The sequence below is a fragment of the Lissotriton helveticus genome, chromosome 8, assembly GCF_964261635.1.
Source record: "Lissotriton helveticus chromosome 8, aLisHel1.1, whole genome shotgun sequence".
Taxonomy (NCBI): domain Eukaryota; kingdom Metazoa; phylum Chordata; class Amphibia; order Caudata; family Salamandridae; genus Lissotriton; species Lissotriton helveticus.
Window position 1 is genome coordinate 1,666,949,203 of NC_136069.1, and position 15,865 is coordinate 1,666,965,067.

The following is a 15,865-nucleotide window of genomic DNA, read 5'->3' on the forward strand; positions in this document are numbered from 1 at the left end:
GAGGGCAACATACTATCACATAATTTATGCAGATGTCCATGGTATTTTAGTTGTAATCACTCAGGGTCAAAAATTCACAATTAAAGTCTTACTTTGTAATTAGAATTGATCTCCAAGCGCTGGAATTGTTTCACACATCCTTTATTTTAGGCCAATTTCCAACCTTTTTGGGCAGACGCAGCCAACGTGTTTCATCCCTGATAAGGACTTTATCAGGGCATAAAAAGTTACATGTATACAATTATAAACACTTTAATAGTATTAAAGACAATTTCTCGTTTTCAATTTTATACAAAAGTTTTCCATTTATTATATTGTTTTCCAAGTTTTATATAAAAGGTATGAAATAAGTATGTTCCATATGCACAAGCTTTATTATTTAATCCATAATTGCTCAACCTTACATAATTGATCAAAATTTCTAGTGCGATAATAATTTCATGCACATCCCAACTCCAAATGTTCAACAGTTATTGTGGTAATTACAACTACACACTGATTAAATTAAAGTAACAAATTGTACTATTGGAAGGGTTAAAATGTGGGTATCAAGAAATGGAACATCAAGATGTAGTGCCATGGAGTCGGTACGGTAATTGACGCAAACCCAGCAGTGGGACTGAAAGCATATTCACATGTGTTTTAAATGGTGGTGCGGCCCTACAAACTATTGATTATAAAGAAAAACGTGAGTGCATAATCTCATATTGACTTCACAAGCCTGGGCAAATACATTAGAATCTATAAGATAACATACAATATAGAAAAATCTCACTAGGGCTATTGTGCGCTTAATTTCCTCACTTCTATATTGGTTCTGGCTCACAAAGGCAGCTGTGTTTGTGGGTGACATATACAGCCAGCAATGCGAATGGCCACGATAGACAGTGGAGGCCACCAGCGACTGTGTCTGTCCTTCTATGGTGAGGTGTTAATATCCTCTCTGACCCTTAACTCTCTATGCACTGTTTTTATAAGATTATTTTGAATTTTGTGGAAGGCCGAAGAATGTTTATGATAAACATTCAACATTGAATTGTGTGATGGACTTTTACCTGTTTTCATTCTAGTTGGACAGTGTTCTTTTGAAAAGACATAAAAGTGACATGCAATTATCATCCTTCTAGAAAAGCTATAATTTCACAATAATGAGTAAACATGAAATGATTAACTACAGTGAATTAAGTACCACAATTATTATCACATAAGCTTCCTTATCATATAGGCAAGAACAGAACAATATGAAAAGGATGTGCACTTGATTTAATCACATGTTTTCACTTTTGATTAATTAGTCAGCACGTTAGTCACAGAAGAAGAATTCAGGCCCGAAAGGTGAATAAAAAACATGGTATTCATGACTTCATGTTGCTTTTTTTTATTATTCCCTTCACTCCAACCTCACTCCTGCACTGCTGGCTTGTCCCTACCTTGCTTCATTTTTTAGTTTTTGTCAAGTTTTTGGTACCCGCCGCAATTTTGGTGGACATCCATCATAAAATGCTTTTTTCAAGATGGTGATGCACATCTACTGCAGGCATATTGGAATGCTTTTGTAATACTTTAATAAACCTCATTCCAGGATGCCATTGGCAAAACCATAGGTTTCACTGCAGAGGCCCGCCAGCTTTGCCAATGCTTGTTTAAAATACATGTAATGCATATAAGGCCAGATGTATGTAGATAGCATTTTGCAATTACCTAATTGCAAATCACAATGATACGCAATTAGGAAATCGCAAAATGCAGTGTATGAAGGTGTATAGTACACCTTTTGCAATTCATAGGAGGTTGCAAATGACCTACCTCATGAATAGTGGAGAAGTGTGGCTCACTGGTTAGAGGAGGCAGACCTGGAAGCAGAGGTCAGCCTGGCACCAGGGTTCAATTCCCGGCTCGGCGGGGTCTTGAGTCCTAAAATGTCCATGGACTCGACAATTCTCGCTCCGGTGCCTACTCGATTCATGGGTTCACACTCTGCGACTCTGGGCAATAGCTTGCTTAATCTCCACAACGGCCCCTCGCGGCGGGATGCCTGGCTTTCACCTTGTGGATACCCTGCCGGGGTTATCTCACAGGGGAATACCAGGACGGGTTCCCTAAGCAAGCGCTTAGAAACCGCTTGGTGATTTGCGCTATATAAATTCCTGTACAATATTAATGAGGTAGGTCGCAATTTGCAACCCCCTCGAAATCGCAAAAATCACGGGTCCGTGGGACCACTGCCTCCTCTTAAAAATTGTTTTACAAACATTCACAATAGGGAAAGGGTCCCTTGGCGTCCCCTTCCCATTTGTGAATGGGTTACCACCTACTTGAAGTAGGTGGTAAAATGCGAAAGTTTTGCGACCGCAATTGCGGTCACAAAACATTCATACACACTGATGTGATTCGGTATTAGGAAGGGACGCCCTAAACACGCCCCTTCCTAATACCTAATCGCAAACCCATTTTGTGATTCGGTAACAGGTTACCAAATCGCAAAATTATGTTTGCTGCATCGGAAACACTATTTTTGCATTCGCAAACGGGCAGATTCTGCGAATCTGCCCATTTGTGTATGCAAAAAGGCTTGATACATCTGCACCATAGTCCTTTAGCTCATCTTTGGTGAAAATTTGCTGAACAACAAATTATTACATAATGAGATCCTGGGCAAGGAATTGTTTAAAAACTAGTGTGCAACAAGGGAAATGTACAAAACTTTTCTGGACACACTCTTTCTCCTTACATCGCATTAATAAACCCCCACAATCATGAACATGCACAAAAGTTGCTGAGTACTGGTCTGGATGTAAATTTGCGCTAAAAAATAAAATGGGAGAGCACAGCACTAGGACAGTACAGTGACATATCAAATCAATGTAATTGTGAATGACAACACACGGAATTCCCAGTTTCGCAGGGCCCTCTCTGTGTGGTGTTTGGGATGGTAGGGCTATGGGGAATAAGTGAGAAATGTCAAAATCAGTGCCGTGATGACAGGAGTGACTTTGACCTCCTTTTTTTACAACCCATTTCAGATCATTTTTAATTATGCTGTAATGTATGTTGTGTGCATAAGTGTGGGTAAGAGTGTGTTTGTGAAAGAGGGGGGTTTGTGTAAGCGTGTGTGTATGTGAGCCTGTGTGAGTGGAAGGGACAGTCAGAGATATGAGTGGCACTACATAGATTAAATATCAGTGAGTATGACTGAGCCAGGGTGAATGAGAGTGAAAGATTATGAGTGAGTGCAGGTCAGTGTGAGGGAGTGGGCATGAGTCAATTAGGGTAAGAATGAGTGGCTGAAAGAGAGTACGATTGAGTGCAAGAGAGTGCAAATTAGTGAGTGCAAGTGAGTGAGGATGATTAGAAGTGGGCAGCTGAGAATGAGTGGGAGTTAGTAAATGTAAACTATCATGAGTGAGAATGTGATGTAATACTTGCAAGTCTACTTTTCACCCATGCCAAATACTAGTGTTGGCACACTGGAAGCAATAATTAACAGACAGGGACCTGGCATACTAGAGATAATACTTGATATATATGAGGTACCCATGGCAAAATACAGGCACAGGCATACTAGAGGTAATTCCTGGTATGGCACACCCATTTCAAAATGCTGGTACTAGCACATTGGAGATGATTCTTGGGCATAGAGAAGGGCAGCTGTAGCATATAGGAGTGGGTGAGACATGGCAAAATGCTGGCCTCATTACACTAGAGGAAAATCTTGACATAAGGGTCTCTCATGGTAATTCCAGGTCTGGCATATTATCTGTAATTGTTGGCGTAAAGGGGAACCCTTAGCAAAGTGCTGGTTCTGGCACAATGGAGGTTATTTTTGGCATTTGGGGTACCCATGGCACATTTTGAAAAAAGGGGGGGGGGGTCAGCTCCTGTGGAACGTAACATTTTATTGACTTGGCACACCATGAAAGAACATATATTTTCAATGAGTGCCCTATCATAACCCATGGCTTTTCAGAAGATTTATGTGAACAATTTGCAATAAAATGTACTATTTGACCCATTTGTTCAACATTTTCTTGTGGGGAATACCCCTTACCTCGAACACATTCAAAAGAACTCTGGTTCATTTGTTTTGATCCGTACAATTTAGGGCAAAAGTTGTATTGCGCCCCACCACTTTCAAAGATTATATCAGCACTCTGATATAGGTGTATCCAAAAGAGACATTTGTGTTGTATTTTTATAGTAATGACACAGTTGTAACGTAACTCAATTGATGAAACTTTTTGTGGTATCATCTGGGTTAACGTCAAGTGTCATCACTTCCTGGGAAGATTTAGGGTCAAAGGTCATATGATAACACTTCCTTTGATGTCAGTAAGGTCAAAGAGTGTGTATTGTCTCCACAGCTGCAGCTGCGGTCGGTAGTGTGAGTACCTGCCAGACGGTGGCGTGGGGAGGGGAAGGGGCAGGGTGGGGGGCTAGTAATCTATTGCTCGTTCCGTGCACTGCATCACCAAATGCAATGCATTTTGTGCAACGAAATTCGTTTTATTTATTTATATGTTTACTTACCTGTAAACCTCCGTAATCCATAGATTACTACGCCCCCACCCTGCCCCTCCCCCTCCCCACGTCACCGCCCGGCAGGTACTCACACTACCGACCGCGGCTGTACAGCCGCTTGTGGAATTTTTGTGAATTGATGTCCATGTGTATCTGCTAACAAGTGGAAAACATAGCAGTAGTGTGTTAGTCTTGAAAAATCATTCTACCTATTGAATTTATAAAAACACATTTTGTACTCTATAGTGCTTCAGTTTCTGAACACCACAGCATTATTTGCTTGTGTATATTGCATGTTTTGCAGTTGCGTTTGTAATGTCCACTGCTTGCGAAATCTTCTATTTGTTGCCAATTCTCATATTTATTCATCTCTTTTACCTTCAGATTATTTAAAAGAACTCTCTATGCAGGGAAAATCATTTTCTCTGTGGATTTTATTCTGTTCAGCTTTCGTCTGATGGACATGTTTGCAGTTAACAAGTTCTTGGGGCCCAAGATTATCGTCATGCAGAAAATGGTAAGAAGCATTAAAACAATACATTATGTCCTTGCTCAAAGTCTATGGATCCCTAATTTGACTCCCACGTGCCGTTACAGATGACAGATGTTGTGTTCTTCCTCTGCATATTGTTCGTCTCGGTCTTGGCCTATGGAGTCTCTAAGCAGGCCATCCTGGTCGAAAATGAGCAACGCTGGGGCTGGATTCTCCGAAATGTCATTTATGAGCCCTACCTCATACTGTTTGGAGAAATCTCAGATGTTGTTGATGGTAAATAATATATTTTGCAGACTTAAATACTTTGCTCTTTTGCTGGGGTTGTTACAGCTTTGCCTTATGCAGATATGTTGCAATGTTTCTATAAAAGTAAGCATTTTTTAGTTTCTAGTTTTAGGGCCTCTTTACGATTTATGCAGTGTTGCATGAGATTACTGCTACTGTGGAGTATATGTCTGAGGGACAAAAGTACAGGCTATCCTGAGTTTTATTCTATTTGTGAATGGGGAATATCACCTGGAATAGTTTGTTTGTGCATCAATTCACCATTGTTTATCTCATAGAGATTTTGCCAATTTCTTTCTGGCGATGTCTGCATGCAAAAGGAAAACTGACACAAAATCTCAATTTTCTGCCAAGTCATATTGATACTGTGTGACAGTGTAAGAAGGAGATGAACATAGCAGTGTTATAGTCAGTGGTTTAATATACTACAATAATAGGATTCTGGGCCTCATTTTTGGCTTGATAGAGTTGAGGCTCTGCCCCAAAGTGACCTAGCTCCTAGTCCTCAAAAACTGCAGTTGCCCACCTCATTTCGGTGTGGAGGAAACTTTAGGTTTCTGACAGCAGAGCTTCAGCTTGCTCCACCATTTGAAACTTCTTTCCTGTGCCCATATGCAAAAGGGCCACTTGTATCACAGCAACACAATACCTGCTCTATTTAGGGCAGCCAACACCCGTTGACTTTTCCTGCCTGGGACTAACATGCAAAGTATGATGGACCCAGGCAAGAAAGGAGGAGAAATGTTCTTAACGTGCTGTGAGAAAACTTCCCTTGAATCAACATTTCCTCTTTTTTTCTGCAGAGAGTGAACCCTTCTCCCACCCGCACTGGGGTTTTCTTTCTGCAGAAAAAAGGATGCAGAGTGGCCACCATGAAATGGCAGCCTGATTTGCATGCTTTTTTACTAAAATCTCCTGCCTCACTGGCGTAAGCACTTTTCCCAACAGGAATTCCTGACAAGCTGGTGAGGATCTCTAATTCTTCAGTATTGGATCTTTCATAGATTCAGATGCTTAAATCATCCCCATCGTCGTAGTGGGAGGCCCACGGTATCCTAATAAAAGCAGTAGATAATACTATCATAGGCTACAATGCAATGAACAGACACTGCAATAGCCTATCCATTTTCTTTTGTAAAAAATAACCACATTTAAGTAATAGCCAAACAGACGACACCACCCTGTAGAACACTCCCACAGGAGGCTGAGTTCCTCAGATTTTCTACCGTATGTCGTGTGACATGGAGTCTCCCTGAACTCCGCTTAGTTTTTTCTTTCAAACTACCAGATACCTTTTAGAAAATGTCGGATTGTTTGAAGAAAGGTCTCTTCAGGTTGTGTGGAACATTCGGAAAGAGGAAGCTCTTAGCTGAAGATCCTCATAAGAACTGGATTTACTGTTTGTAACGCCAGCATTAGGAAAAGGACTGCAAGATTTGTAGAACCTTCTCAACCAAAACCATTAAAGATAGAGAGTGTACGTGTTGATTTGGCGAAAGAGACTTTAAAGTAAATCTGATGTCGTCTCTGATGATGAAGGAAGCTCTACCTCAGATACCTCTCTGGAAAAATCTAAAAGGAGAGAGAGGTCACAATCTTGTGAGGGTAATAGAACAGCTACTAAAAAATCGCTTCGTGAAGCAACATGTCCCTCACAAAAAGGAAAGCATCGGGGGTGGTCTCGCCAGCAGCAAGATGGCGGGCGCTCTAAGCAAGCTCTGCCGGCTGAACGAATATATCCACCAGAATCCGTGAAGCAGGTTGGAGATCCAGTAGCACGGAAAGCAGACCTGTATTGCTGACTGACTCTAGAGGCCGTACTGCTGTTTTGCTGAACCCAGCACTCCCGGGACATTGAGAACGCCATAGTTTGGCTGCTGGGTGGAGACTGTGCTGGGGCCACGCGGAGGACCGTAGCCTGCAGGATGCGCGCCCGCTGTTCTGACCCCTATCCGAGGCCTGGCATGGACGACTACACTAGCTTTGCTGCCCGGTGGTTGTCTGACACCCTTGCCTGAATTCCCGTTGTTGCCGTAAACTGTGACGAGGTGGGGGCTGCACCGGAGCCTCGTGGTGAGCTGCAGCCTAAAGAAGACGTGGCTCGGCTGGGCACTTGAGTCCGGGACCCACCCAGACACCAGCTCCTCGGTGACTTGGCGCCACAATCTATGATCCTGATACTGCGGGGAGAACTGACCCTGACTGCATGGAAGCCTGGCGCTGGGGCTGCAGCTGACCTGCGAGAGTTGGCTGAGATTTGCTGTAGAGGACTGCACTTCAACTCGCAAGTTCGGCTCTGTGGTGGGGAGGTGACAAACTGCAGTAAGCTGAGAGCCCGCTGCGGAATCCTGTGCCAGAAGCGTGCGTTGGCCTCGGTGGATGGCACAGATAGGCCTGCGTGGCTTGGGAGGCTCTTATACAGCGGCCCTAGAGACTGTGCACTGTAAAGGGCCCCATGATTGCTATACTGTCCTGATCGCCATATGCTATGCAGCACACAGTGCTGTGGGATTCTCCTGGATGCACCTTTGTATCTGCTTGACTGGCCCCCTGCGAGACGTCGAACACACAAAAGACCTGTCATATCTGGCTCTTGAATTCATAAATATGGACGTGGGAATTTTACTAATTTTCTCCAATAATCACTCCTCACTTTCTTAGGAGGTAGTGTCTTTCCAATTTATTTGCCTTGTTTTATAAAACAGTGTTTTTTATCAATCAAATGGCAGTGGTATATCCCAACTAATGTTAAATATGGGAAACAATGGTGTATTTACCAAAAAAACACACCTGTAGATGTGCTAGAATTACAAAAATTGTGAAAAAAGCAAAATGGCACCTCACGTGCACACCACCAGTCAAGCTTGCTGATTGGTACTCACCAGCTATGCTCACTTTTATCATCATCTGTAACCATTTTACTTCATATGTGCTTTGCGACGGCCACACAAACAAGCCCCGGGGCAAAATAAAACTGAAGTAAGATGCACAATTTACCAATTTTATTCTTATCTTGTGCGCTTATTCAGAAATTTAAATCCGGCTGCATTTATGCAGACCACATCCTTTCTCAGCCGACATGTTTCATTGCCCATCAATCTTTCAGGCAATTTCGTCAGGGCAGGGTCATTCGTCACTAGTATTGGACACTGGTGCAATTTCTAAAAATGACATTTGGGAGCCAAGTCAGTCGTACCAGCTCTCTACTTTTTGTCAGAGAAGAACTCCAGCAGTAAGTTCCTCTTCTCATGTGTGCATCCTAAAATAGGTATCGCCCTTCTTGACTCGGGGCGCGTCTTCTCATCCCTCTGTACTCCTGCGAGACAGCCTGAGCCTTGACCTGCCAGCAAAGGGGTGGGGTGCCTCTCCCTCCCTCCAGAATGAGCGAGCGCCCGGCACGCAGGTAAGCCGCAGGCCTGTCGTGGATGCCACAATTCCTGTTTGCACTGCTGATTCCCAGCCTGCTGGGTGGTGAGGTGATGGGGCAATTGCTGTCAGTCTGTCTTATCGTGAGTTGCTGCCTATGCGGGGGGCACGAGGACAGCCCCGGTACGGAATACCGAGCACATGCTGCACCCCACTGCCTCCACTGCTCAAACCCACAATGCAGGCTCTGAGTAACAAGACCATTGGCCATGGTTGCTGGGCTCAACCCCCTGCTACCTGGATGCATGAGATTTGCTAGGCGGGCCCCAATCAACCAACCACTGTACCGTGCCTGCAGCACACTGAAATCATTGCACATTCCTCTCTTTGGCCGTGGCATCCCAAATGCAGCCATAATGGGAAAAACTGATGCCAAGCAGCCTAAGTTGACCTTTGAGGGCCGCAGGACCGGAAGATGCGGGGACCTGTCTCATGAGACAGGGCACGCAGACAGATACACTGGAAGTGCAAGACAATTATATACGCTCCTTGCTTCTCTAGGTTAAATCCAGCCTAAAGACTATTGACTCCAAGATCAATCATTTGGCACCCCACCTCGACCAAGTAAAACAACGGATAGAATCGCGTAATAACCACTTCACGCAGCTGGAGGCCAGGGTATCAGATGCAGACGACACTGGTGCGGAGAACTGGCAGTGCCCGTTGAAGATGGACAAGGTTCTGGAGCTCATCCGTGCCAAGAACGAAGATCTTGAATCCCGTTCCCGCAGAAACAACATCCACATCGCAGGTATTCCTGAATCCACAACAATTGCCAAAATGAAGGACTACCTGGAATCATTGTTGCACGAACTATTTGGCACTGTCCTATCTAGTTTTTTCATTGTTGAACAGGTGCACCAGTCCCTTGTCCCGCAGCCTTCTCCGGGGGCCCCTGCGTGACCAATATTAGCCCACATACTAAACTATCGAGACCACGACTCCATCCTTCAGAAGGCAAGGGAAAATGGGTGAGGCCAGGCACCAAGGTAATATTCTCTCATTTTACTCTGACTGTACAAGCTGCTAGGAGAGACTGTTTACCCGCTAAACGGCTGCTCCAGCAATTACACATTACGTATGCCCTCCTATACCCTGCCAAGCTGCGAATAGACTCCGGAGACAAGCCCCGCTACTTTACAGATCTGAAAGTAGCTATGACATTCGCTAAACAATTGCAGAAGTCCCTCCCCCGAGGCCCTCCCGCCTCATCTGAGGATGGCCGCACTAGCGACAGTGACTAAATTAACTGGCACGGAAGTGGCGCACCGGATGCTGCCCCACCTGCAGTGGGCTCTGTAACTGACATGTAGCAGCGCCGTCGTTGTACATCATTACCTTGCATCTGTTTGATTGCAGCTAACCAAGTTCCTACACATTGCTCCAGTCTGCAAATATTGTCGCTCGGCCACCCTGCCTCATTGGCAAGGGGGAAGTCTGGCTGAGCCCACGCACCCCCACAGGGATAATTTCTATGCTCTACTGGCATCTTCCAAGTTGGGGTTCCTCGGGAGGGGGAGGAATGAGTCTCAACCGAATTGGGGGGTTGGAGTGGGGGGAAAGCGATGGGTAGTTCTTAGAGGATATGAGTTACTAAATCCATATCCTTGGGTTCTGTTAAGTTTTTGCACTTGTTTGACCTTGAACATGTTGCTGATTACATTCAATGGCAGCTGCATTGTACTCAGTGGTACAACACCCCCTGCTCCAAAGCCGACAATCGGAAGGCACAATATTATACTCTCTTCAGACTTTGCGCATGGCTGAGGTGGCATTTTCAACCTGGAACATTAGAGGCATGAACGAGTACCGCAAAGTGCGACTCAAACACACATATCTTGCTAGACACAAGATCAACGTCTGCTTCCTACAAGAGACACACCTCACAGCTAATAACATGGCTAGGCTGCATGCCCGCTCCTGGGGCAACTCCTATTCTCAGTTTACTCTAGCTACGTGTGAGGCGTCACCATACTGCTTAGACAAGACCTCCCCTGGCGCACATCGCAAACCTATATAGACAATGAGGGCATATACGTGGTGCTGGCGGGGACACTATGGGGCCCATTAGGATGTCGGGCGGATTGCCCCCGCCAGGCTGGCGGTAGCCACCGCCGGACTGGCGGGGGCAATCCGCCCGACATCCGCAAGTGAATTCCCCCCCGCCATATTAGTATGGCAGGGGGGACCGTGGCAGATGGAAAGACTGTAGGAGAGTAGGGTCTGCAATCCTATGATCACCCAGATTTTTGCTTTTTGCTTCACTGGTTTACGACTTTCCCTGGCTGTGGGCCTGCTAATCAGACCCACAGCCTAGCTGTTCTCTCTATTCCAAATTGTACCCAGGTACTGAATTGGCACTGGGCCCTTTCCAAGTCCCTGTACCCAGGGCTGAGGTGTACCCAGAAGTCTCCCAGGGGCTGCAGCATGTATTATGCCACCCCTGGACTGACTAAGCAAACAGACACAACTGGCTGCTTGACAGCTGGGAGCAAGGTGGTGTACTCACCCTTTGCTTTAGATATAGTATCCCTATATCTAAACCTAAATGGACACACAGATCTCCTATCAGTCACTCCTATGGCAGGCCTTAACAATCCTGAAGGCAGAGTGCTTGGAATCGTGTGAGATAGTGCTCTGGCATGAGCTGAGCCTGTCTGCGGCTTTCGGGATCCATCCCTTAGCCGTTTCCATGATATCGCATACCATATACTCTTAAGTGCATTATAATCCTCGCGGTTATATGCCAACTCTGGTATCGCTTTATCAAAACATGTCGAGTAAGGTGTCATACGAATTGGAATACTAACCCCTCGCCAATTCTGGCGACGGGGTTAGCATTCCACCCTTCTAGAGGGACACGACATGTATGTAACCTGTAACCCCGGTTAAAGTCAGACATAGCCTTAGCTCCACAAAATGGATGCTGCCACCGAGACACAAGTCTGCCCTCCTGCTGCTGGGAGTCCTCCCAGAGCAGGAGGCAAGGACAAAGGGTTTCCTGTCAGGGGTGGTGCCAGCACCGTCCCAGGCAGGATTTTGTGTATCCTAGGTAGGCAGGGCTTTAGAGGAAGGTGACTGCAAGTGGCACCCCGGTGCTCACTGTGCATAGGCCGGCTGAAACTAGTTCCAGGGGCACTCCAGCCCCTGGCCTGGGGAAAGCCCGCCAAAGGAGAGGGGTGTAACCACCCCCCTCCTGGTCCCACCCATAGGGCAGGACTTAGTCGCGTGCCAGCCCCTTTTTGCAGGATAAAGGTAGGAACTGGCCCCCTTCCAAATCAGATCATCTTTGAATCCTGAAACTACTTTCCACGAAAGGAACTCAAGACTTCTTCCCAAGATTCTCCCTTGTGACTAAGGAGTAGTCACCCTGCAGCAGCAGGCACCAACCAAGCATCGCGGTTTGTTGCCAGTCTCTCCTTCGGATCAAGACTGCTCCAGCACGACGAGAACCGGCTTCCCTGGCACCTCTGACCTCAACCTACATCATCAGCCCAGCTGTGATCCGTGGGTGCGACGAGACCTCGAGGGACCGGCCATCTTCAGAACTGCACGACGCTTGTCCAGCACGACTCCCGAGTGACCCTCGACTGAGTGCTTTGGGGTGAGAGAAGCCCCGACCCTGAGCAGCTCCAGCACCGAAGTTCAGCCCCCCTGCATCCACGAGATCTGCGTGGGGCCCTTCTGCTCTTTGCTGCCAACCGCGTTGTCCAGGTCGCTTGCCCGTTGGCTAGTGGCCCTCTCACGACGCTCCACGACGACAAACACTGCTGGTCTGGTTGCTCCAGGCTAGCCCTTGCTCCCCTCCAAAAGAGGAGCACCCTGGACCCTCCTGGTCCACTCAAGACGCCATTTTAGGTCCACCGCGTGGGCCATGCATTTGCCAAGACTTGTTGCCCAATCCTGGGTCCAGCGACGTCGACAGCAAGAACCTTCGTGGGACAGCTCGCACCTCCATCCTGGTCGCCGACAACGCCTCCTGGTCCGAGAGACTGCAGAGCCCAGCAGCACCCACTCACCTGGTCGAGGTGACTTCGTCCGGTGCCACCCTGGTGCCCATCTAATCACTGGCTAGTGATTCAGAACTTGGTCCCCTCTGCTTTCAGGTCTTTCTTCTTCCCTGATCCAGGCTTGGATCACCACGAACTTCTTCACTGGTCGCCTGCCAGCAACTACTTTCTTCAGGCTCCTGGATCTTCAACGAGGGTTTCCGACGCAACTTCAACCCTATGCAGCCGCAGCCCCTGGGCTAGGTAACCTGAGTACTCCGGTGCTCCAGCATAGTCCAACACCCTAAGTGTTCGGATCCACTCTTGTTTTTGACCCACCCTAGTCGGGTTCGCCCGAGAACAGTAACTTTGCAACTGCTAGCTTCCATAGACTTTTTCCCGCCTTACGCGTGAGAGTTCCCACTCTGCACACGACGTCCACAGGCCTCCTGCATCTAATCCCAGTGTTTAGAATTGTAGGCCTAGCGATTCCTGAGTCTAGAAAAGTATTACTTACCTGCTAGCAAGTTCGCATTCCACTTACTGTGTATATGGTTTTTCGTGCCCCTAGGGCATTTGTGTAAATTGTGCGACTTAAAGTATTTTCGTAAGAGTTTTGTTATGTGCTTAGCTCCCTGACTCATAAAGAGTTCAGGGTAGTCTTGTTATAAATAAATATCTGTTTATTTTCTTAACAACTTGTGTGGTGTCCTTTCACTTGGTGTTCAAGGGGTAATGTGATGGTAAAACAGCTGGCTTAACACGCCCTCTAGAGTCTTAGCCTTAGACTGCTCGTATCCATGCTACTAGGATAGCTGGTCTATAAGGTTGACTTACAACCAATCATCAATAAGGGTTGTTTGGACTGATACATAGTGATCACTAGAATAGTGAGCACTGCATATCAGGCCAACTTCTCACAAAGACCATCCGCCGCTTTTCTGCCCCGGTTGCCTTGCGGCCGGGGCGGAAAAGGAATAATATGGTGGCGGTGTCTAATAGACACCGCCAGCCATATTACGATGGGCCAATTCAGATGCCTTCCACGGAAAGGCATGCGGTCTTCACTCTGGGGGCCGCTGTGGGCCCCCAGAGTGAAGGAGGGGTGGGGGTACACACGGGGGTACCTGTGGTACCCCCCAACATTTGCATACACGAAGCAGCAGGCACCACGCGGTGCCTGCCACTTCGTGTATGCAAATGCATGCATGCATTTCTGACATTGTGGCAGGCGGTGCAGTGAGCATCGCCCGCCACAATGTTAGAAATGAGGGATGCGCCCGCCACTGTGGCGGGCGCATCCTAATGCTAACGTCGGGACCCCCGCCCTTAAGGCGGGCGGTCCCGTTTTCCGCAAGGGTGGCGGGCGGGCCAAGTCCGCCCGCCATCCTAATGAGGGCCCGAACACGGATGATTCGGACTTCTACCTCCATATGAGGAAATGAATCTCCTCAATCGACCCCTCATCGAATAATTTTTCATTCGAATGAAAAATAATTCGATGATTAAAATATGTTCTGACCCCCTTTTTTCTGTTTGGTTTTGCACTCAATGATTGAATCTGGATGTCATAATTAGTAGTACAATTATGTCGAAATATATTGTGAGAGATATGTACAGAGTTTGAAGTAATTTGGTTCACACCCGACAGGACCATTGTTGATAATATTATTATGAAATTCTTGAGCTGAACACTGGGTGGAAGGAGTCACCCTCAGTCCTCCGGGAAACCTTTAAGGTGGTGATCCAGGGGGTGTGCATCGCTAAGCAGATGGGAGTGCTCCGATCGATCAGAGGCACCGTGGAGCGACTAGAGGCGAAATTAAACCACTTGAACAAAGGTACAACATCGATCCTACCCCTACTGTGCTTGCTAATCTCTCCGAATATTATATTGAAGCCGAACATGAAGTAAAGTATCTAGGCCGTGAGGTTCAGGCCCGCCGCAATGGAGAGGTAGACCGCCCGGCAAAACTCTGGAAAACCTGCTGAGGAAGCCTCACGCTTCCTCATATGTAACAGAATTGCTGGACAACACTGCGGGAAGAACCACGTCCCTCAGTGAAATATTCACTAGAGTCATATCATTCTACTCCCAACTATATACTGCTGGGGCAGAAACTCCCCATGATATCATAGAACAATATTTTGAATCAATTGAACTGCTATGGCTCGACCCTGGGCACCAAGACTACTTAGATGCCGCAATCACTACAGAGGAGATCGCACAGGTGATCGCTGACCTTCTGGGCAATAAAGCACCGGGATCAGATGGGCTCACGCCCGCATTCTATAAAGAACATGCTTCCATCCGGATCCCCCACCTCGCTGACATGTACAGTGAATCTGTCACTATTGGTCTCCTCCCACTTTCTCTCAAAGAGGCAATAATTACACTTATTCTCAAATTGGACAAAGCTCCTGAATGTTGTGACTCATATCGCCCCTTATCATTAATCAACACTGAAAATAAGACATATGCAAAACTGTTGGCAAATTGGCTCCTCTCACTCATGCCCCTGATAATATGCCTGTAGCAATCTTGCTTTATACCAGATCGTGCAATGTTGCACAATCTGCACACAATATTCTCTATAATGCACCAAATTAATCCCTCTCTGCCTGCGGTGGCTGTCTTACTGGACGCCACCAAAGCTTTTGACTCACTAGAATGGTCATTCCTCTTCTTGCTGCTTGGCTGTATGGGCTTTTAGCTCAAACTTTATCCACAAGATCAAGCTACTATATACCTTGCCTCCAGCGCTCATTGCAATTAATGGACAAATTACAAATCCCATAGCAATTACCAGGGGCACAAGACCGGGCTGCATGCTCTCACCTATGCTATTCACCATCGCAATGGAGCTGCTTGCAGCTCGGTTGCGCCAACACCACACGCAGAGGGGTATCAGCAACTGAACCTGCGGCTTGGTGACCTCTATGTATGCGGATAATGTTGCGTTATATACGTGAGCAGCAGGCAAACTTAGCGCCAATGACGAGAGAGGTAATACAATTCGGAGGTTATTCTGGTGTACAAATAAATTGGAGCAAGTCCATCATATTTCCCCTTACCGATGCAACACTACCCTTCCCCATGGATTACCTGATAAAATGGGCAGTGGAACCAACCAGATACCTAGGTATATGG

At 46.6% G+C, this 15,865-nt stretch overlaps 1 protein-coding gene across 5 annotated transcripts in view; it reads left to right on the forward strand.

Moving 5' to 3' along the window:
- LOC144773613 (transient receptor potential cation channel subfamily M member 2-like) overlaps positions 1-15,865 on the forward strand; it is a 1,994,366-nt gene that overhangs the window by 1,277,810 nt on the left and 700,691 nt on the right. For all 5 annotated transcript variants that reach the window (XR_013600026.1, XR_013600027.1, XM_078658754.1 and 2 more), the window contains 2 exons: positions 4,903-5,035; positions 5,116-5,287. Coding sequence is in view for 3 of the 5 variants with exons in the window: in XM_078658754.1 (XP_078514880.1) it covers positions 4,903-5,035; positions 5,116-5,287 (305 nt within the window). In the remaining 2 variants the exon portion in view is untranslated. The remainder of the gene's footprint in view (positions 1-4,902; positions 5,036-5,115; positions 5,288-15,865) is intronic.